Source organism: Canis lupus, chromosome 18 (assembly GCF_048164855.1).
Source record: "Canis lupus baileyi chromosome 18, mCanLup2.hap1, whole genome shotgun sequence".
NCBI classification, from domain to species: Eukaryota; Metazoa; Chordata; class Mammalia; order Carnivora; family Canidae; genus Canis; species Canis lupus.
The window spans coordinates 16,868,129-16,892,238 of NC_132855.1; the positions used below are offsets into that span (position 1 = coordinate 16,868,129).

A 24,110-nucleotide genomic window follows, 5' to 3' on the forward strand; every position below is an offset into this window, starting at 1 on the left:
TTTTCCTATCAATTCTTTGGGGTTCTCTGATATATAATTATGTCATCTGTAAGAGAGATATTGCTCTTTCTTTGCAATTCATGTATCTCTAATTTTTTTCTCTTTATTAGTAGTATGGGGTGACCCCATCAGTGGAGGCCAGCTGGTGCTGAAAGAATTCACTCAAGGCAGAAAAGGGGAGATAGAAGTTTATTGAATATACTCCAAGGGAGCTGTGGGCAGGACAGCAAAGCTGAGACTCTATCTACCAGGAGGCAGTGGTGTGGGAGCTGTAGTTAAGGAATATACAGACTTTTCCATTTTTGGTAACTGTGCCTGGTTTTCTTTTCTTTCTTTTTTTTTTTTTTTCCTTTTTTTGTGCCTGGTTTTCAATAGTCCATTGGTCAGCTAGGGCTTATGGATATTTTGAGGTGGGTCACCTAATTGAGCCTGTTTGCATTCACCCCAGTGGCCACTATGGGCCCTTTTACCTTACTCAGTCAGGCTCCCATTGCTCAAGCCTGTTACCTAAAAGCAGCCTCTACAAATAGCATTGCCTGATATAATATGAAAACAATGTTTTAATAGTTGAGGAGATAGTAGGCATTGTTTTCCTGTCTTTAGAGGGAAATTCTAGAAATTTTCCAATATGTGCGGTACCACACTGGTTATTGAGTTATTGAGGAAGCATCCATTAATTTTTATATTATCGAGGGTTTTTTTTAATGGGTTTATTCTGAGTTTCATAAAATAATTTTTCTGCATCTATGAAGACAAAAATACAATTTTTCTCCTTAGCTTTATTGATATGCTGAATTATTTAAAAGATTTCCTACTATTTAACATGCTCCCCTCCTGGGAGGGGAGACCACTTAGAATATATACTTTTTTTTTTTTATTGTGCCATGGATTCTATTGGCTAATAGTTTAAGTTGTTGGCATTGATATTTATAAGTGAGAATGGTTTATTTTCTTTTTTGGTATAATCTTTTTGAAGTTTCAATGTCAATCTGCTTCTTTCATAACTGAGTTTGGAAGTCTTTCTACTTTCATTGTGTTCTGGAATAATTTAAGTAACATTACTATTATTTGATCTTTGAAAAGTTTGGTAGAATTTCCTTGTGAAACTTTCTGGTCTTGGTGCATATTTGGGGAGAATCCATGTAACCAACTTCTCTTTGTCTTCCAAGGTAATTATCCTATATATACTTTCTGTCTCTGCTGTGGTTAATTTTGCTGCTTATAGCATTTACAAAATTATTCATTTCAATTTGGGTTTCCAAATTTATACAGAGAGCTGTGCAAAATTAGGGTGACCAAAAAAACATTTTCCAACTGAGATCTAAAGTGTGTGATCAGTGGAAGTGATACTGGGACAGCAGACATGAACTGCCCTGGGGAAGATGGAGTCCCATCTAATGACTAATGGTCATCCTTTGCAGTCATTTCTTAGGATTTGTTAGAAGTCCTTGATTGACGCTCCTTCTCAGTCATTTCCCCATTTTGCCTGCTTAATTAGTTGACTAATGGTTCGTCTATTTCACTTATTTTATCCGAAGAAACAGCTTTGTATTTATCTGATAATTCTAGATAAAATATCTAGAATAACTCATTCTAATTAATAGAATTCTAATTAGTAGAATAAATACTGTTATTTATTTATTTTCCTGTTTTTTTTTTAACTCATTATGTTTAGTTTTTATCTTATTAGTTCCTTCTTTTGGCTTTATTTTGGTTTACTATCTTTTTCCTTCTACTTTTGGAGTTGGTAGTTAATTTATGTATATGGTACTTATACATGCATATGCTCTTGCATATGTATACTTATTTATTTATATAGCATACATATATGTCATTTTCCTTCTCATTAATGCTTTAACTGTACATCACGGCTTCTGATGTGTAATGTTTTCCTTTTTGTCATTTTTAAGAACTTTTGTGATTTTGTTTTGTATTTCCTCCCTGATTCAGAGATGTGCATGTGTTTATATCTCTTAAAACTATTATTATTTGAAATTGATTTCTAGTTTTATTTCATTGAAGTAAAAAATGCTCTTTGTACCATATCTGTCCTTGGGAGTTTACTGAGGTTTCCTTTGTGGCCTCAACTATTGCTAAATTTCCTGAATGTTCCATATATACTTAAAATGAAATTTTTTTTTTTATTGGCAAGCTTCAGGGTTTGTATTGGATGTATCTTTGACTTCAGTTCACCCACCACTTTTCTCTCACTGTTCTTGACAGCCCTTGGCTCAGCTGCACTGGAGTATCTCTTGCTCTTTGCCGTGGGCTTCTCTGCCACTGCCATGTGGAGCATCTGCAGGAGGCTACTCAGCCATTCTGGCACATGTGCAAACCTGAAAGCATTGTGCTATTAACAAGGCATTAATATCTTCTGGGACAACTCTGGGAGATGGGAAACAGTGGTGAAATATTCTCATCTGTGTCTCAGGCAGTAGTTCTGAGATACATTCATTGTACTGGGTTCTTTTTTTTTAAAATTTTTATTTATTTATGATAGTCACAGAGAGAGAGAGAGAGGCAGAGACATAGGCAGAGGGAGAAGCAGGCTCCATGCACCGGGAGCCTGACGTGGGATTCGATCCCGGGTCTCCAGGATCGCGCCCTGGGCCAAAGGCAGGTGCCAAACCGCTGCGCCACCCAGGGATCCCTGTACTGGGTTCTTCAGAAGGGTACCTTGTCACCTACTTTGTTGTAGATGTCAGTGGATTTTGGCTTTGCTATTCTGTTACCTTGTCATGTATTTTCTTTTTAAAGGGTAATTTAGTAAGATTCAGAACTACACCTCCACTGCTGACTTTTCCAATGTTTTTTCTTTATAAATTTAGCATATGTTTATATCTCTAACTAATATATTATTCTTGCATTTTTATGGAGCCTATGTAAGTGCAAGTATATTGATGGTATTCTATTACGATTTGCTTTTTAAAATTTTTTTTAAAAAAGCTTTTTCAGATCCACTTGTGATGTAATTAGTTGTATGTATTGGTTAAAGAACAGAAAAACAAACAGCATTCTAGGTATGAAACAAAAGAAATTTAATACAGGGCATTAGTTCCATGGACGATAAAAGAGCCGAGAAGTAGAGGATGATGAAGCAAACCAGCTTTTAGCAACAGCACAAAGACCCTCCACCACTAGGGTGGGAAGGATATAGCAGGGAGTCTACCCTCAGCCCAGAACCATGCCATCTGGTGAGACCTAGAACTGTGTCAAGAGCTGAAGCCATAGAGAAAAGAATCGTCTGGTGGAGAATGGCAGAGATGTGGCCCATCCTAGAAGAAGTCCACTAAAACAGAGAAAAAAAAAAAAAAGAGAGAGAGAGAGAAATAACCTGGATTTCTGTTTCCTTCCACTCTCCAGCTTCCGTCTTGTATATCTGATTGGGGAGGATGCACATCTAACCAGAAGTCAGTTGGCAAAGGAATCCAGAAAATGTAGTTTGCAAGGGCAAGGAATAGATCTGAGGACAAAGAGGCAACAAGTAACTATAATTCATTCATTTTTCACTGTTGCATAGTATTTCATTGAACAACCATTCTGTGGTTCATTCATCTATGCTACTATTGATGAACATTTGGATTATTTCTGATTTTTTGCAAGGAAGCAATGCTTCTGGAAACATTCTTACTCATATTTTTTGATCCATATGTATAAGAGTTTCTCAAAGATATACTCCTGGCAATGAAATATCTGTGTGATAGGGTATGCCCAGGTTGGACTCTTTCAGGTAATTACAGACTCTTTTCCAAAGTTCCTGTAGTAGAATACATTCTTTTCTTTTTTAAGATTTTATCTATTTGTTTGTGTGTGTGAAAGATAGAGAGAGAGAGAGAGAATGAGAGAAAGAGAGAAGGAGCTGGGGGAGGGCCAGAGGAAGAAGTAGAAGCAAACTCCCCATTAAACAGGGAGCCTGATGTGGGGCTTGATTCCAGAACCCCAAGATCATGACCCAAACTGAAGGCAGACCCTTAACTGACTGAGCCACCCAGGCACCCCAGAATACATTTTATTAGTGGTGTTTTAGATTCTGTTTTTTCAATATTCAAATATCACTGTGTGATCCACTATTTAAATGTTTACCAATCTGATGAGTTAGAATTTTATCTTGTGGTTTTATTTTGCATTTTGTTGGTTACCAATGAGGTTAAGTATAATTTCACATGTTATGGGACATTTACTCTTTCTCTTGTTCATGTATTTTGACAACTTTTAATCCTTATCCTTCTTTTCATTATTGATTCATATTAGTTTTTTTTAAGAAATCCGTTTTGGATTTTGATCTGTACCAAGGATATGTGAAGCAAATATCATCAGTGTTTTGTGAGTTTTTTCTCTTTTCATGTTGTCTTTTATTGAAGTCAGATGTGAATTATTTTGATTTCTGACTTGTCCAGTATGTATCCTGTTTAAGAAATATTTTCCCACTGCAAGACCATAAGGGTATTTTCTAATATTGTATGCATTGTTAGTCAAGGCTAAATGCAGGAAACATAATCAAGATATTTTAACCTGAAAGTGGTTTAAAAAGGTGTTAATTCTGATCAGATCTGGATCAACCATCAAAATAAAATCTATGATCCAGAATCAAAAATCTATTACACAAAACTGTCACAACCACCTAACCAGCCACATCTTGATAGCTCTGATGCATGGTGGCCGAAGAATGGAAGGGAATCCAGGCACTCCTGCCATCACAACTGTCCATTCCACCAGCCAGGCTGCCTGCTGGACTCTCCCTGGGCTTGCCTGAAACAGAAAGCAGCCTAAAGAAGCAGGTATATGGCCTTGGCCTCATTGCTACCTTCTAAATCTCATGTCAGTGCACCTAATTGATTAAACCTAATTTTTATCCTGTTTCTTAGTTACTGGGAGTTTGAGAATTAAAAAAAAAAAAAAAAAAAAGATTTCTGCAATACAGCGATATCCATCAGAGGAAAGTGGAAATGGATTCTGAGCATCAGTCAACTACATCTTCAAAATCTTGCACAGTCTCATCTTCCCACCTATATCCTTAATTCATGTGCTATTATGCTGTCAGGAAGGAATCTTACTTTATTTTTTCACATGGATGACCAATTTTCAGAGTACCATTTCTTGAAAAAGTTATTCTTCCTCTACTGATCCTCAATGTTATTTCCATCATAAGTGAAGTTTCTGCATTTGTGTGTTTTTTTTCTGGTTTCTCTGTTCAGTTCTATTGGTCAGTTTTTCTGTCTCTGTACCAACCCCACACTGTATTGATTAACATATCTTTACATATTTTTTGATATCTAGCAATATTTCCTTATCTTGATCCTTTACAGGGGTGCTTTAGCTCTTCTTTGGGCCTTTGCCTTCCTTTTTTCTTTCCTAACATTTTATTGTTTACATTTCCAAACATAAAAAGTTGAAAGCATTTTACAGGGAATATATATATGCCTATTATCCCAATTTTATCATTAACATTTTATTATGCTTGCTTTATCATGTAGGTATCCACCTATTTATCCTCTATCCTCCAATTGACATGTATTGCTTTTGATGCATTTCAGAGTATGTTGCAGGCAAAACTGATGTATGATGGGGAAAAAGTCAGAACAATGGTTGTCTCTGTAGGGATGGGGCACGGCTCAATGGGAAAGAATATGAGGAAGCTTTTGAGATGATCTTGGTATTCATTATCTTGATAGTAGTTTGAGATGCACTTTGTCAAAGTCATTGAATGATGTAGTTAAGATTTATGGATTTCAAATATGTTTAAAGGACAAAAACTATAAACACATAATAAACTCATCAATGGGACACACACTTCTACCTTAGCAATTTATCCTGGATTTTCTTTTAACTGCTCGCTTAATGTGTATTCCCTGTCCTTCTTCCACATTGGACTCTTAAAGCTTAGACTTGAATTATGAATTCACAAAGATATTATTATCTCATCAAAGTGAAACTATTTTGAGAATCCATTGATGGGCAATGGATGGGTTTATTAATAAGTGATATTGAGGCAACTATCAGTTTGGATAAAAGGAAAACTGGTCTTTACTACCCACCTTACACGAGCACAAATTCCAATATATTAAAAATAAAAAAATAGTACAAGTATTAAAGAAAATACAGGTAAATACTATATAATTTTGAATATGAAAAATCTTTCCAAGTTAACTAAAGCAGAGGCTATGAAAATGAATAGTTCATACAAAATTTAAAAACTGATATAAACACACTTAAACAAATTCAAAATTCAGATTCAATTTGGAATGAATCTCCTTACCTATAAAGAGTTCTTACATATCAAGAGAAAGAGATATCTTAAAAAAAAAAAAACGATTTTATTTATTTATTCATGAGCAACACAGAGAGAGGCAGAGACTTAGGTAGAGAGAGAAGCAGGCTCCCTGTGGGTAGCCCGATGTGGGACTCAATCCCAGGACCCTGATATCATGCCCTGAGCCAAAGGCAGACATTCAACTACTGAGCCACCTAGGTGCCCCAAGAGATATCTGTTCCCTCTTAAAGGACTGAAAATACATATGGACAATGGCTAGACCACATATAAAAAAAGAACTGTGACTTACAGTCTCTGCAGCAATCAACCTCAAATGGCCATGACTTGGTATTTACTGTCACTTTCCCTAATTTTTGCTCAGCTCCAACTCAGGGCTAACCAGACAAGATCAAATACGTTCCCCAAACCAATCATAGGGATGGCCCACTTATAGTTAGTTCATTTCCAGCTTCACCATGCCAACAATTCCCACCCAGAGCACACTTGAAGGCTTTCTTTTATTTCACTACAAAGCTTTCCCACTTGCCTGCCTACCCCTGAGTCACTGCCAAACACAAGTGATGGTGGCTGACTTCTTGTTATAGCAGGCTCTGAAAGGAATAGTCTTTGCTCACTCTCATGTGAGTGCTCTTTGCTTATTTCTACACTCCCAAACCTGTACAAAGAACGTGGAAAGGCTATTAAAAACCAGGAAAGAAAAAAAAAGAAGAAGAATGAAGAAAAAAAAGAGTCAAAAGTATATATGTTTGATTTTGCTAATATTGCCTTGTTAGGTCCCTGTTAGATCTCTGGGATTCCCTGACAGAGGTTTGGGAATCTCAGAGCACAGGGGACTTACAGCTTGCTTCCCATTTGAGCTTCTGGTTGACCACCTATGTGTCTGTCCCATGGGTATATGGAGTGGATACAACAGAAATGCCAGCATGGTAGACTTAGGTGGACAGAGGGTCTGAACAGGGACCCATGATTCCCTTCAGCCCAGGCATGATGTTGAAGACAGCCAGACATTCCAGTGTGCCCCAGTTTGGTGATGGGTGACGGATGGGGTGGGGAATGCAAAGCAGGTTCAGAGCCATTATGATCATGGCACAAGGAAATTAGTGACCAGTGAGGTACAATGGAGCTTTGTGACAGATGTGGTAAGAGTCTCATAGCAGTTTATAGACAGGGCCTGGCCTGGAAGTTCTTTTTTTATTTATTTTATTTGAGAGAGAGAGAGAGAGAGAGAGAGAAAGCACAAGCAGGCAGAGTAGCAGGCAGAGGGAAAGGGAGGGGAAGAAGGGCCTCAATCCCAGGACCCTGGGATGATGACCCAAGCAGAAGGCAGACGCTTGATTCACTGAGCCACCCAGGCTCCCCTGAAGTTCTAAGGTTTCTTGTCAGTCTACTTTATTTTTTTTTTAATTTTTTTTTTTATTATTTATTTATGATAGTCACAGAGAGAGAGAGAGAGGCAGAGACACAGGCAGAGGGAGAAGCAGGCTCCATGCACCGGGAGCCTGATGTGGGATCCGATCCCGGGTCTCCAGGATCGCGCCCTGGGCCAAAGGCAGGCGCCAAACCGCTGCGCCACCCAGGGATCCCGCCAGTCTACTTTAAAGCATTGCTTGATTTCTCTAGAAGACAATAATAAGACAAAAGTTATCAGAGAGATTAGGGCAAAACAAAGTTCACAGGGAGAAGTGCAGGATCATAAAAGAGAGAAACTGGAGGAAAATTGCACTGAAGAAGGGGCAGGTTTAGAATTGATAAATAGGCTCTGAAGTGGGTACAGTCACCAGTGCTTGGGTGTGGCTCAACCTTATGGAGGAGTGGGCATGTGCAATATGAATGTTTGGAGCTGGCTGAAACACTAGGTGTCAAATCACTCATACTTTCAAGGTTGATTGGCTCTTGACATAGAAATATCTGGGTCAGCTGGAGAGACACCTTGGGACTTGTTGCGGGATGGGAGGAGGGCTGGAGGAGTCCCAGGCGAGACTCAGACACTCCAAGGTTGAGCATAGTATTCTGCTGAGCAAATCTCCTCTATGAGATAAATTGAAGAACAGGAAATGCAGGGGTGGGGGTAGGGGTGGGGGTGGGAAAGGCGGAGCTGGGGGGCACTTTGCGGTCTTTTATTTTTAAATTATATTTGATAATCAAAATGTCTGTAGGCAGCAATTTAACCCCAGGGAAAGTGCCCACTGAAAATTGTGTTGAATAGCAGGCATCGAATCTCATTACATGAGTAATGGTCTAACAAAGCCTGCCTATTCTTTGCCACCCACTTGAGCTTGCACAATGCAAATAACCCCTTAGGCAAGAAGAGGAATCTAATGCAAATGCTGTTTTTCTACAGATGCCTTATTGTTCGTTTTCCAAATATAACCCCGAAGACTGGGGTTTGTTTGTGATGTAGGAAAATCATTTGGCTGCTGTGAGCTAGGAAACTGGTGTGGAAAGAGTTGTCACAGACACATGAAGTGGTCTAAGTTTTACCTTGGCAGTGCTATTTGGAGTGAAAAGCAGGTTTTGATACTAAATTGGGATAATGGTGTTTTTTTTATATGGACTAATTATATAAAAGTCGTCTAAATTTTTCATTATTTCTAGACTGTTCTCCTGTGACCAGCGATGTACAACTTGTTAGAGATATTAAAGGTTAACAGAGGGTCAAATATTTTGGCTAGTGTCTTTTTCTGGGATAACTCATGAGAACTGTTCTGCTAAATATAAAGTGACCTTGTCTTTTGTTTATGATTAAAAGAAGAGAAGAGCAGAAAAGAACAGATAAGCGGGGGAGGAAAGGAAAGAATAAAGAAATCTCCTATTTTTCTGAGTGTTAAGTTTTGGCTGGTCTCTCTGCTTCCCCTTATGCTCTCTGAGTCAATCACCCACGAGGTGGCCAGATTCATCTTAATATGCCTCACATCCTGTCACTATCCTACTTCAAACCCTCCAATGACTTCTCTTTACATTCAAAATAAAATCCTAGCTCCAGCCCCCCCAACCTCCAGACTTAATAGACCCTATCAGACCTGGTCTCTACTTGTTTCTCCTTCTCTAACTAGCTCCAACCTTACTTTCTGTTCTTCAAATAGGCCAAATTTATTCCCATCTCAAGTGACTTGCTTCCTGTTTCCTCCCTGGAAACACTTGGCCTCGAGTGTTTGCATAATTGCCTTATTATTTTTTAACACTTCCTTAAAAGATATATTTTACATACAAGTGGACAATTTAATGGTTTTTAGTATATTTATAGAGTTGTGCGACCATCACCTACAATCTCATTTCAGGATATTTTCATCGCCTCCAAAAGAAATCCTGTACATTAACAGTCCCTTCCGTTCCATGTCTCATTCTTCAGGCCTCAACAACTGATAATCTAAGTTCCGCCTCTACAGATTTGATTATCCTGGACATTTTACACTAATGGGTTCATAAAGTATATGGTCTTTTTTGGCTGGCTTCTCTCACTGAGGATGTGTTTGAGGCTCACCACGTTGCAGCAAGCATTAGTAGTGTTTGGTTCTTTTTTATTTTTAATTAATTAATTAATTAATTAATTAATTTTTGGTTCTTTTTTATTGATGAAGAGTAGTAGTCCCCGGTATGGATATACATTTTGTCTATCCATTCATCAGTGGATAGAAGTTTGTGCTGTTTTTACTTTTTGGCTCTTATGAACAGTGCTTCTCTGAACATTCATGCACAGGTGAATGTTTTCATTTTCTTGGGTACACAAACACGGAACTGGTGGGTCAAATGGCTATCCTGTGTTTGGCGTTTTGAACAATTGTTTTCTACAGTGGCTGCACTATTTTCCATTTCCACCAGCAATGTTAGAGGGCTCCAATTTCTTTACATCCTTGCCACCATTTGTTATCTGATTGGTTTTATTCCATTATTCCGGTCTGCAGCCCAATGACAGAGCTGGTCCGTCTCGGTGAACAACAGTACAGAATAACCTCTGCAGTCACCATCATGTTGTTTTATGTGCCGATTACATAAAACCACTTATTATTTGAAATTTTATTGCTTTTGTTTACTTGTCTATTGCCTATTTGTACCTTGACCTTACCTCTCTAGAATGTAAGTCACATAAAAGAAGATGTTGTCTATCTTAATTTGTATGTATGTTTGAGGCTCTACATTGATGCCTGGCATATAATATGTACTAAATAGCTATTTATTGAAGAAACTAGCTATCTAAGTTGGTAAAGCATCATATAATTATCAAAGCAAGTTTGGGAGAATTTCCTCAAAATATACATTGACACGGGACAGAGAGCTGCCTGTGATATAATCTGTGGAATTTCAGGACGGTTGTTTCACAAGTGTATGTTTAATATTTTAAGAAACCCTTACACTGTTTTCAAAGCAGTAGCAGTTTGCATTCCCGCCAGGAATGTAGGAGACTTCCAGTTGCTCCAAGTCCTTGCTGGTACTTGGTCTTGTCAATGTATTAGCAGTATCATTGTTATGGTTATTAATATTCTAGTAGGCGTGTTCTGGTACGTTGTTATGGGTTTTTAATTGTGGTTTTAATTTGCCTTTTTATTTTTTAAAATTTATTTTTTTTAAATTATTTAAAAAAATTTTAAAAAGGTCTTATTTATTTATCTGAGAGAGGGAGACTGAGAAGGAGAAGTAAGCTGCCCGCTGAGCAGGGAGCCCAACATGGGGCTTGATCCCAGGACCCTGGGATCATGACCTGAGCCGCAGGCAGTTGCTTAACTGACTGAGCCACCCAGGTACCCCTAATTTGCCTTTTTAAATGACTAATATATTTTTTAAAGATTTTATTTATTTATTCATGAGAGAGAGACAGAGAGAGAGAGAGAGGCAGAGACACAGGCAGAGGGAGAAGCAGGCTCCATGCAGGGAGACTGACGCAGGACTCAATCCCTGGTCTCCAGGATCACACCCTGGACTGAAGGCGGCGCTAAACCGCTGAGCCACCCGGGCTGCCCAATGACTAATAATTTGAGTCTCTTTTCATGTGCTTATTTGTCATCCATCTGTTATCTTACGTGAGGTATTTATTTGAAATTTATGAGGTTTTTTTCCCAGCTGGGCCGTTTGTTTTCTCATTATTGAATCACAGCAGAACTTTACATATTCTGAATGCTGGTTCTTTATTAGATACATATTTTCTTTTTTTTTTTTTTTTTTTAGATACATATTTTCTAAGTAGTTTCTCCTCACCTAGAGCTTGTCTTCATTTTCTTTCCTTTTTTATTTATTTATTTTTTTTTAATTTTTATTTATTTATGATAGTCACAGAGAGAGAGAGAGAGAGAGAGGCAGAGACAGGGGCAGAGGGAGAAGCAGGCTCCATGCACCGGGAGCCCGATGTGGGATTCGATCCTGGGTCTCCAGGATCGTGCCCTGGGCCAAAGGCAGGCGCCAAACCGCTGCGCCACCCAGGGATCCCTTCTTTCCTTTTTTAAAATTTATTTTTATTTTTTTCAATTTCTTTTTAGTTTGGACACTGGTCTTATTCTCTCTCTTTAACAATCAACTTCATTTTCTAGAAATATTTTCAATTTCCCAAAAAATTGTGAAGATGGTACAAGAAAGTTTCTTCCTATGTGTCTGAACCCAGTTTCATCTATTATTAATAGTTTACATTAACATGGTACATTTCTTGCAACTAATGAACCAATGTTGATACATTATTATGAACTGAAGTCTATACTTTATTCAGAAGTCTACATTTTATTGCTTAGTGTTTACCTGATGTTCTTTGTTCCAGCATCCCATTCAGTATAGTACATTATCGTTGGTCCCCATCTTTCCATAGGTTTCTTCTGTCTGTGACACAGAAGTAAAATGTCACTTTCATGATATCATTTAAGAATATGTAATATCAACATACATTATCACTATTAAGGTTGCCCTTGATCACTGGGCTGAGGCAGTATGTGTCAGGTTTTTCTAAGTAAAGTTATTTCTTTTTCCTCTTTTCTGTACTGTGCTGTCTTGAAGGGTTTTATTGCGCACGGTCCGTAGTTGCACCTGAGGGAGTTACAGTCTACCTCCTTGAGGATGGAGTGTCTACATAAATTATTTGAAATTCTTCTCCATGGGAGAATTATCTCTTCTTCCCATTTACTTATCCATTCAGATCATTTACTTATATTGATGTGGACTTGTGGATATTTATTTTAGACTTTGAGTTATAATCAAGATGACTTTATTTACTTTTTTTGCTCAAATTATTGTATCGTTTTCCACTGAAAGCTTTTTCAGTTGGTCCTGTGTCCCTGTGACACATCTCCATGCAATCAGATTGTTTTTGAACACTTTCTTACTTTCTGGCAACACAAGATGCTCCCGGCTAACCTTGTCTATTTCCTGCCCCAGTCCTAGAATCAGCCATTTCCCTAAACAGTCCTATTTTCTTTCATTGGAGAATAATGTTAGGATTTAAGGTCTACATGCTTGAAGTGATTGTTGCTATTGGAGTGCTTCTAAGTCCTTTCAATTGATTGTGCAAAAAAAAAATGTATATTTGCATCTACATTTATAAGGGATATTGATTGGATTGATTGGTAGTTTTTCTCTTGGAAAATCTTTAAACATTTTTTATATCAGGTTATAAAATCAATGCACAAAAATTAGTAGCCTTCATATAAAAAAGTGTTTTCCTGCTAAGCTCTATCACAAGAGAGGCAAGGTGGGAGGTTGTCTCTCCTTGAATTCTGAGTTACTTGTTTGCACTGTGATCTCAGTTCCCTCTTTGGCTTATAAAAAGTATAATTTTTATCTGGCTTTCCTCACTGTAAGCAAGAGTGTTAAGATTCAGGTTGTTTTTTGTTTTTGTTTTTTCATTTTAAGAAGAAGGGAAATCTCTCAAAAATTAATCCCTAATGTAGCTAGTTAGTTTTGAATTCAGACATTTCATGGGGAAATGATTTACAATCCAGGGAATAAGTTCACATGCTCACTTTCTATTCTTATTCACAAGACTACAGCAGAGGTCTGAATGTTTTGGGGAACTCCAGGAAACAGGGCCAGTCTGCACAAAGCAGACTAGAGCAGAAGGTGGATCCTCGTGTGACATCAACATCTGTAGGTAAGGGATGTAATTTCTTGAAAAAATTAGTGGGAGTTCTCGTGGAGAAAGTTTGAGAAGGTGTGAGAGAAAGTCAAGTCCTGAGGGCAAGTGAGCAAGGATACCATCTGGTAGGTATCTAGTGAAGAGACCTCCTAAGAAGTACTTAACTTGTAAGATGCTTCTCCTTCAGATTAGGAGAAAAGTCAAATTTGGCATGTTTAAAATGATGTCCCTATAAATTTAATTCCCTAAAGATTATTTAATCAATAGTTCTCAACTCCACGTACATTTTAAAATTACTCAGAGCATTTTTATAAAATATCAATCCTGGGGTCCCAGCCTAAACCAATGATATAAAAATGCCTGGGTGTTTTTTTTTTTTTTCTAGGCAATAGTAGCTTTTTGAAAATTTCAGGTTATTTGAATGGGCAATCATATTTGAGAATCATTACAGATGTTTTACTATAATCTGAAAAATCCATATAGGCGTGAGGTCCTAAAGATAAAGGAAACCTGTCCATACTACATTCCGCTGCGAAGCAGGCCCTTGGGGGGAAGTGGCTTTATAATAAGGGGGGTTTAGATAGCAACTTCCATGGGCTAGAGAAGCAAGCAAGAGCCTCGAGTGGGGGAAAAATCTTTGAGGTAGACTTGTATAATACGGAGGTAGGTTTGTTACCTGCAACCAAGAGGAAACTCCTCTAATTTAAAAGGAGATGTAACCCTGAAGGAAGAGTTATAACACTGTCACTTGGGTTGCATTCACTTTAGTAAAGCCTTGCCATGTGTCCTAACATTTTTTTCTCAAGTTTTCCACTGTCTGGTGAAAATGATGATCCTGGGCTCAGAAACCTCGCTGTTGATGGGGAGGTTTTGAAAGATAAAAGCAAAGAAGTAACATGGAAAGGTTATTAGTTGTGTGTGCTTCCCCCCTCCACTAAAAATTCCTTGATGGATTAGATTGTGCCTTATTTGTGTATATTCAATATAAATAAGTGTAGATAAATGATTAGTTATTAATTTTCCTGTCCATCTACTCATCAAATTCTTTTATGAACTTATTATGTATCAGGCAGTGGTTTAGGCCTATGGGTAAAATATAGAAAGGTGACAGACAAGTCTCTTCTCCGTGAAGCTTACAGTCTAATCACTGAACAAATAAATGAAGTAACAAAAGTCTAGATAATAAATGGTTTTTAAAATAAGATTTTATTTATTTATTTGACAGAGATAGTGAGAGAGAGAGAAAGGAGCTGGGGACCTGGGAGAGGGAGAAGCAGGCTCCCCACTGAGCAGAGTATCCAATGCGGAGCTCGATCCCAGGATATTGAGATCATGACTTGGTGCCTAACTGACTGAGCCATCCAGATGCCTCCAGATAATAAATGTTAGGACAAAAACAAAATAGGTTAAATGTATAGAGAATATTCAGAGATATGTGCAGCAAGAAGGCTTATTTTGGATAGGGCTGTAAAAGGAAGACTTCTGAAGGCATCTGAAGATCGAATGAGAAAGTACCATGTATATGTGTGTCTAGGGAAAGTGGAATAGCAAATGCAAAGAAGAAACAGCAAAGGAAATCCCCCTGAAGTGAGAATGGACTTAATTTGTTCAGGAACTGGCAAGACGATCCATGAAATTGGATCATAGTGAGAAAGGGAGAGAGTGGCATGAAATGAAGGCCTAGAGGTATGCAGGACTGGGTCATGTAGAACATTATAGATCTTGGTAAGGAGTTAGGATTTAATTATAAATGTACTGAAAACACCATTGGAGATTCTTGTGCAGGGGAGCAAAGCACTTGATTTGCTTTTAAGGGACTACTCTGGCTGTTGAGTGGCAAGGGAACAACTTAAAGAAAGAATAAAATATTATTATGACACTCTATTATGAGCATAAATATCTTGGTTAGGTGAGGTAGATTGAGTATTCCAAGACACAGGATGGAAAAATATTCGGTTCAGCCTTATCTCTGGGATACCATCATGATCTAAAAGGACTCAATTCATCTCTTTGAAGGGAAAAGTTCCTTTGGGATGCAATTCCTGTTGGATGATGTCCCATGCTGTTGGCAAGAGTCTATAAAACACCTTTCCTTCAAACCATCTCAGACATGGTAATCGAGGAGGACTCAGGTACTGCATCTTAATTGCTGTCATCATAAACAGTTGCATCTGGTTGCTGGAGTGCCAGACACATGAGTCTGTGTTCCATACCTATGGTAACTGGAACATCATTTTCTATTATGTTCCATTTTGTTCTGACAGACAAATGATTAATTAGCACAATCAGCATCTCTCCTTGAAAATGGCCATGGATCAGTGTGTTCCTTTCCATCATGTAATTGAATCAGAGCCCACACACCTGTTTCCACTTCCTTTAAACAAACACCTGCCCAATAACCAACACAAAGCAATATTAAATCTCAACCTGCCTTGTGCATAAGTACATCTTTCAACTTGACCTAATCAATGCTGAAAGCTATGGAAACATGGGTCTCAGGCTACATCGTTCCTGATCCTCACATATAATCAGAGTGTCTGCAGCTCTGGCCCCAACCAGGCTGCATGATGGAGCTGGCCATAGCTATGTTGCAGAGTGACCCAGGGTTTGGCTCTGGGGTCAGACCAGCCTAGGCTTGTACTTGGTTTTTCAGTTGTGTGACATTGACCAATTCACTTAATTCCTGTAAGTCTCTGTTTCCTCATCTACAAACTGAAGATATTTAGACAAATGTTTGTTTTTTTTTCTACATGTGAATCATTCATATAAAAGTTTTAACACAATATTTAGCATATAATAAGCAATTGTTAGCATTATTTACTATAAGAGAATATGAAGAACAATTAGATTGGCAAATTTCAGTTCCGTTAAGAAGAAATAAATGCATGCTGCCCTAACTTTTTCACTGATTACAACCACAAGTCCTGAACAGAATGCATGAAACAATTATCTGATGACTCTGAAAAGTATTTAATGACAAGTCAGCAGGAGAGGAGAATAAAAACCTCAAAGAACAACATCTATGAAGAAGAGTCTCTGCTTCTTCTCTCCTCCCATAATTCCTGACATAGATTCCAGGGAAGTCTGAATCATGAAACTATGCAATAGGTGCTAATAGAAAATGCTGCAAGAAAAATCTTCTCTTGGGCTAGAGACTGGGAAGGAAAGATTGTTACCTCTTCAAGCCCTACTTTGGACATGTCCAAGTAATGAAGTAGCATTTCCACAGCAGTGGCACTAGCAGCAGCAGTGGAGGTGACATAGGGACAGCAGCTATGGAAGCATATGGTTTGAAAGCTCTTTGCTCTTGTTACTTTGCTCTGAGGTAGACCTAGTTTCAGGAAGTTCCTTATAGTGATTGATGTTAAAACTATGATTTTCCAGGCAGAGCCATGAAAAGGAACTCCTAGGAGTCAGAGAATGGGGTGGATCCACAGAATGGAGGTAACTGGAGAAAGGGACTCTTTAAGTCTGTGTATAAAGTCTTGGGCTCTTCGTGAGTTGGGCATGGATAAAATTAATCATAAGCAACATAGCAAACACTCTGAAAACTGAACTATGGTGTAGACTGAAAACACTCTGAAAACTGAACTATGGTGTAGACTGCCACCTAAGTTTTAGACTGAAATGGTGCATGCACAGGGTAGGGCAGATACCACAGAAAGATTGTGAATACTAAATTGATACTGGAATCACAGAATGCAAATGGGTCAGGACTGTGGTCCAAACCTAGCTAGGTTGATTGCCTACTGAAGCAAACAAATAAATAAAACAAAACAAATCAAGACACTCCCCAGAAAATTTTTAACCCAAAGTTAAACCCAGAACCCAGAGTTTCATAGCATAATATGTCCAGGATACAGTCCAAAATTACTTGATAGGGATTCCTGGGTGGCTCAGTGGTTGAGCGTCTGCCTTCAGCTCAGGGTGTGATCCTGGAGTTCCGGGATCGAGTCCCACATCAAGTTCCCTGCATGAACCTGCTTCTCTATCGCCTGTGTCTCTCCCTCTCTCTCTCCGTGTCTCTCATGAATAAATAAATAAAATCTTTAAAAAATTACTCGACAAAGAATCAAGAAATCGATAACTTTTAAGGGAAGAAGTAATCAACAAATACAAATGCCAAGGTGACCCAGATGTGGGAATTATCAGACAAGGAATCTTCTATAATGATGTACATGAAGTAAGAGTGAACACTCTCAAAAATGGAAAGATAGAAATTCTCAGCCAAAAAACAGAAAGCATCTCAAGAACCAAATGGAAATTTTGAACTGATAGATATTATAGCAGAAATAGAAAGTCAGCTGTAGGACCACAAAAGCAGAAAGGAGATGAGGAAAAAAAAAGAGTCAATAAACTTGGTGGTAGGTCAATAAACATTGTCCAATCTGGAAAACATAGAAGAAAAAATGTTTGATAAAATATTCACAGAGCTTCAAAGAACTGTAGGACAGTGTCAGAGCTTCTTATTTTGTTATTATTGTAACCCTGGAAGGTGAGGAGAAAGAAATGGTGCAGAAATATATTTGAAGAGATAATGGCTGAAAATCTTCCAAATTTGATAAAGGAACATATATTTTCAGATACAAGAAGTTAAGCAAACTTCAATAAGATAAACTTGAAGAAAGCCATGCTCTGACTCATCATAATCAAAGAATAGAAAGTAAAACAATGCAAAAAATCTTGAAAAGGCCGGATGAAAACAACACATAAAGAGATGAGGAAAGTTTTCTCACCAGAAACCATGGAGTCAAAGCAAACAACAAAAAAGGGATAATGTTTTAAAGTGTTGTAAGAAAAATACTGTCAATGCATATTTCCATGCTCACTAAAAATATCACTCAGGAATTTTGTTCTGAGATCAGGTCCAGTATTTAAAAAAAAATTATATATATATATATATTAGCAAATGCCCCTATCATGTTCTGTGTTCTGGTTATAGTTCTCTGTACAAGCAATTCCAAAAAGATTAAGATTCAACCTCTCTTTTCAAGAAACTTACTCTAAAATCTGGGGGGAAGGTAGAAATGTGAGCAATTAAGTGCCATGTAGAGTTTGGATTTAGGGTTGGAGTCCATATAGGGTACTCTGGACACACAAAGGACAACACTGTTGTCTCTCTATTCAGGTAAAAAGAGAGAAACAGGTATAGTTTTAATAGGAGATTATGTTGAATATTCAAAGGTATGTCCCAATGGTAGGAACCTATCGTGTTTCTTAAACCTTCCAAACTACACACTAGTAAAATAGCCCCCCAAGACGTTAAGATTTAAAAAAGGAAAAATCCTGTGACTCTGATAGATCAACAAATAAGCAATTATTGAAGGATAACAGGAATAAAAAAAAGTGTAGGTACAATTTAAGAATTGTTTTTGTTCCCTTCCATTTTCCTGGTGAAGCACTGAATTCTTGAAATACCCAAAGGGAAATGTCTTCAATGTGATTCTAATAAGAAATCATCTTTGATGTGGAGGGCTCTTCCTTTACTTAATTGGGGGCAGATTCAGAGAGGACATAATCCCATACTAAACTCTAATCTACTACTATTTTAAAATTAGACTATTAGAGACTGAATTTGGGTAGAGAAAGGTGCCATGAATTTGGGTAGAGAAAGGTGACCTCCATATATTGGCTTCTGCTCTTATTCTCTCAATTCTCAAAAAAAGGCAATTTGACATCATTTTTAATAACCCATAATCCCTGCAAATTTTGGCTGTTCTTTGTTGTTTTAATTACAATTTGAAATTAGATATGCAACCCACCAATCCACAATAAGACACTCTGAAGCTTTTCTTCTCAAAGGGAAACTACTTTTAATCTTTAAACTCTGCACAAACGTCCCATTTTATTTGACTAGTGTTATACTGCAGAAACGGATTACTTTCCCAACAAAGAAAAAACAGTTTAATAGACCGGATTTTCATGTCATTAGAAAGTCTTCTGATCTTTTTTTTCTCAACAGAATTATTTGTTTTTGAAGACAGAATAACTCTGGTCCTGCAGACAAAAATCCACATATAAGGGAATATCTGTTAAACAAAATCTAATGGGACACTTTTCTGGGAAATGTTTATTTGTGAACAAAAAAAAAAAAATACATTTTCTTAGACAAATCTACACAGCCTATGCATACGCTGTGATTCAAAGCAGTCTTCAAGGTTTTTGTCTTCATCATGCAAACTGGGTCTTCACTCATGCATAACAAAACCAAGGAAAGTATGTGACTTGAGTTCCCAATATTGTATCTCAAGTCAGTCTTCTCAATTCAAAGCTTTGGCTTTGAATATTGAAATGGAATCTGGATAGAATGTAATTAATACAGGGAAGTGACCCAAGTCTTTTGATATACAAGAGGATAAATAGTTCCTTTGCCAATTTCTAAATTTGAAAATAAACAGGTAGTATGGTTTTACCTTTTCCATCTTTTTCATTGAAACAAAATGACTCCAACCCTGAGTTGGGTTTCAGAATTAAAGAGTTTGCTCTTTTTAACTTTCGACAAATATTGCGATGATCTCCTGTTTTTCAAATATGTGATCTGGGTTCTCCTGAATATAGTCAACTTTAATAGAGTTAACTGTCAAAGAAAGAGAATTCAGGATCTTGGAACTTGATGATAGAACAAAAAGATTCCCCAAACAATTACTCAGAGGCTGCAAAGGAACTCTTGCCATTATTCCTGTCAGTGGGAAAAGTGGCACTAAGCTGAGTTTTTAGGATTCCTATGTTGTGGAAGTCATTTTTTTGTATGAAAGCAACTCAGAACCTGTATCTTACTGTAAGAGTCATGTGTGATTAGCATAGTACAGTGCTTTTCAAACTTTTCTATAGTAATGAGTTTTTTTTTTTTTTTTTCCCAAAGAAAAATCTCTGCTAAAGCCTACTGTACAATGTCTTCAGAAACAGGGCTACTCCGGTTGATTCGGACCATCAGTTTCTCCACGTAAGCCCAAAGCTTGACAGAGCCATAAATGAGAACCACTGGCAAAGCAGGGAATCAGAGTCAACTCAATCTCTTATTAGTTGTCAGAACTTAGATAATTTACTAACTTTTTGAGTGTATGTGTGTGTGTTTTCATTCTTGCCTTTCAGGATTGTTACAAAGATAAGTGATAATGCACATATGATGTCTAGCCCAATACTTTGCATGGAAGTAGCTATTACAGAGCTGTCTCTATTCTTGTTGCTATTGTCATCAGAATCCCAATCATACTGAGCCAGACTCAGTATGGAATCATCCTGAGCCAAGTTCCAGGCCTGTTCTAAAGGGCTGTATATGCATTAACTCTGATAATGTATAGAGGATAACACTGAATCTTAGGGGGTTAATTAGTTTGCCCAACATACAGAATAAGTACTGGAGTTGGATTTAAATTTCAAAGCCTGGATTTAACTCCAGAGCTTGAGCTCTTAGCCGTAGCATGCAGTTACTTCTTAATGATAAAACATAAGGCTCACTGTGTGCTTGTGTAGGTCAATCTCTCCATATCTGAGCTTCCTCAGTGTTTAAATGGGGAATACTTCCCTTAGCACCGAGAGACTCAAATGAGGTAAAGCCTGTCATGTGCAAAGATTCTTATTTTTGTATAAACAAATGGTGACCTGCATGGTCTGCCCATTTTATCCAGTTTGATCATATAAACTGACAACCTCCAAATCTTCAGGGGCACCTGAGTGGCTCAGCAGTTAAGCATCAGCCTTTGGCTCAGAGCATGCCCGGGATCGAGTCCCACATTGGGCTCCCTACAGGGAGACTGCTTCTCCCTCTGCCTGTGTTTCTGCCTCTTTCTGTATGTCTCCATGAATAAATAAATAGAATCTTAAAAAAAAAAAAAAACCCACCTCCAAATCTTCATTTTCATGTTTGTGTGGAAGCAACTCGGGTCAAAAACACATCTGAACTTTGTCAAAATACATCTGGACTCCAAAAGGAAATCTTATTTAGCTTTAAGTTAGGTTTCCTAGAAAAAACTTTTCTAAATTAAGGGGCACCTGGGTGTCTGGGTCAGTTGAGAGGTTGAGCACTGGGCTCTTGGTTTAGGCTCAGGTTGCATCTTCATCTGAGGATTGTGGGGTCAAACTCTGAATGGGCTTCATGCTTTTCCCTTCTTCTCCCTCTGTTCCTCCCCCTTCTCACGCACTCTCTCTCTCTTTCTCTCAAATAAATAAATAAATCTTTAAAAAAAAATTTTCCCTAAGCCCAGTGAGCAGTTTTGCTGTGAACCCTTTTTTGAAAATAAGGGATTATAATGTAAGTGCTTGATACAGAACATTGTGTATCACACACTGATATAAAAGAATAGGCCAGTAGGGATGCCATAAGTTTCGAGAGGGAAGGCATTTACTTTGTGGGTAATTCCAGAAAACACTTTGACATTCTTTCCATAACCATAATGTTTTATGATGCCTTAAGTTGAGTACATTGATATTCGAGTGAAACATGGTAGCTGTTATACATACTATGATATACACACGCATTTTTGAAGCTTATTTATGGAAAAGGTGGAAGGATGAAAGTTAGGGGACATCATAAATCAGAGCAGTTGAGTCACCTGAGTGCTTGTTGTAGATTCTATCCTTGAGAGACTTGCTTCATACCTCGTGTGCCATAAATAATATTCAAAACACTCAGTTTTACGTTTACATTTAATGTTTACACTGTAGGCAATTTGTCTAATTGCTCACCTTTCTAGAATGTTTGTGCTGTGTCCTAGTGGTGGAACAACCATATACCTTTAGAAGACTACCTACATTTCCATAATTTTTGTAATTGGCTATTTTATACAGACATTTCCTGCAAGAGAAGGAAGGTGTTAAAGAAACAAATAATCCTTACCCTGATCTACCTAATCAAAGATGTATATTTAATCTCGTTTGTCAAATTTGGAAGAGGACTTTTGGGAAAGGAAGGAAGACAAAATACAGTCATCTGTTTACTACTTCTCTATAAATAAAGATGAAATGTAGGAATTGATGATCAAGGTAGAAGTCAATGTTGTAAAAATAGAAATAAAGTCCACACATCATTTTTCCTTTCTCCTTTGTTATTCAGGGATCGCCAATAAATTGTGAAAAACTCTTTTAGCTGAGAGGGGTAGTATAGAAAGAAAAATGAGAAAAGAATAGAGAGTCCCTAGAAAAACAATAGGAAAAATGGAATTGTAAAATGGAATTGTAGGGTAGCCTTTTCATCTAGAACAACAATCTTCAATTTTTTAAAAAAAGATTTTAATTTATTTATTCATGAGCGACACAGAGAGAGGGAGAGAAGCAGAGACACAGGCAGAGGGAGAAGCAGGCTCGATGCAAGGAGTCTGATATGGGACTCGATCCTGGGACCCCAGGATCACACCCTGGGCCAAAGGCAGGTGCTAAACTGCTGAGCCACCCAGGGATCCCGACAATCCTCAATTTTAACTGCATGTCAGAATCATCTGGGAAGCTTTTAAAGCCTACGGATGGATACCTGGATCCCATCCCTGGAGATTCTTGTTTAATGGATCTTGGGTGACGCTTTAATGTCAGTATTTTTTAAAGCTCCCCTGTGAGCCTAGAGGTTATTCAGGATAGAGAACCATGGGGGACACTAGTACATAACCCATGGGTCATCAGATGGGCTGGGCTTCTAGAGGTCTCATGTCTATGGGAGGAAGGGCATGAGCTATAGGAGATGGTATTTGGAACTAGTGTTGGTAATCAGGTCATTGAGGACTAAAGATAGGAAAGGTTCTGGGTGGGACAAGCAGCTCTCTATATCTTGGTTCCCCTTTTGTGCTCTTTGTTGGAGAGTTCAGAGAATAAATAAGGAAATGCCATGAGATGTTTAGTGATCCTTGGGGGTTCCACATGCCGCCCTTCATCTGAGGGCAATAGGTCTCCTTTTCTACCTCCATCATCTCTGAAGGCATCTGCCTGATTGTCAAGGCAGAAACACAGCAACCTTTTTGAAGTCTATATTGGAGAAATGGAGATAAACCAGGGAGCCTAGAGTCTGACCGAGGGAAAGAGTAAAAAGTTTAAAAAGTTTAGAAAGGGAAGCAGTCTTGGGGGGGAGTACAAATGCAATATACCAGGAGTCAAGTTGGGGCTGGAAGCTGAACCATGATGCAGGAGCCAAAATAGGGATGTGTTCAAGAGAAACGAGGCAGCAGGAGAGTAAGAGAGGGACATAACAATTGCAGGGCACAGAGGTTGTTTGGTGCAAGACTGCTCTGGAAAGTGATCCTGTGACTTGTCTCTAATTCTCTAGAATAGCCTAAAAGTGTTCCCTGGCTACTCACCCTAGGCCAGGGTAATATGACCCAAGTGATGCCTCAGGGAGACCACTTTGGCAGAGGCCAGCATAGCTCAGAGAGAAGGAAGCTAGAGGCAGTTAGGAGGCCCCTCAGTTGGGTCTTCACCAAGTAATAGGTTTCGAAGGGGCTTCTGGGAATGACATTGTGGCAGTACACTCGGCAGTGATGTGATTGTTGATTCTGAGGGAAGAAGGTAACGGAGGACGAAGAGACAATGTGAACTTGTGGCTCTGAGTCTGCACGTGAAGTACGGCAATGCCATGGACCAGGAAGTATCAGGAAGATGAACTGACTCAGGGAAATGACAGGATCAGTGTTAGATGCTGAGCGAGACATACAGGCAAGTCTTCAGGGTGAAAATGTGTTATTGAGAGTAGAAAATTCTGGACAGGAATTCTGGAGAGGGCAAGAACTGGAGGTACCTGTGAACTGCGTATATTGGGAAAGTAGGTGTGGAGAGCGAAAAAGAAGAGAATTAAGGATGGCAGGAGGATGT

General features: G+C 38.3%; 1 protein-coding gene across 2 annotated transcripts in view; it reads right to left on the reverse strand.

Moving 5' to 3' along the window:
• PPP1R17 (protein phosphatase 1 regulatory subunit 17) overlaps positions 1-7,303 on the reverse strand; it is a 43,638-nt gene extending 36,335 nt beyond the window's left edge. Inside the window, exon 1 of one of the 2 annotated variants that reach the window (XM_072783576.1) lies at positions 7,110-7,303. In XM_072783576.1, the coding sequence (XP_072639677.1) occupies positions 7,110-7,279 (170 nt within the window). In that variant the 5' untranslated portion in view covers positions 7,280-7,303. The remainder of the gene's footprint in view (positions 1-7,109) is intronic. The other variant, XM_072783574.1, reaches the window with a different exon arrangement.
• Between the last annotated feature and the right edge of the window lie 16,807 nt (positions 7,304-24,110).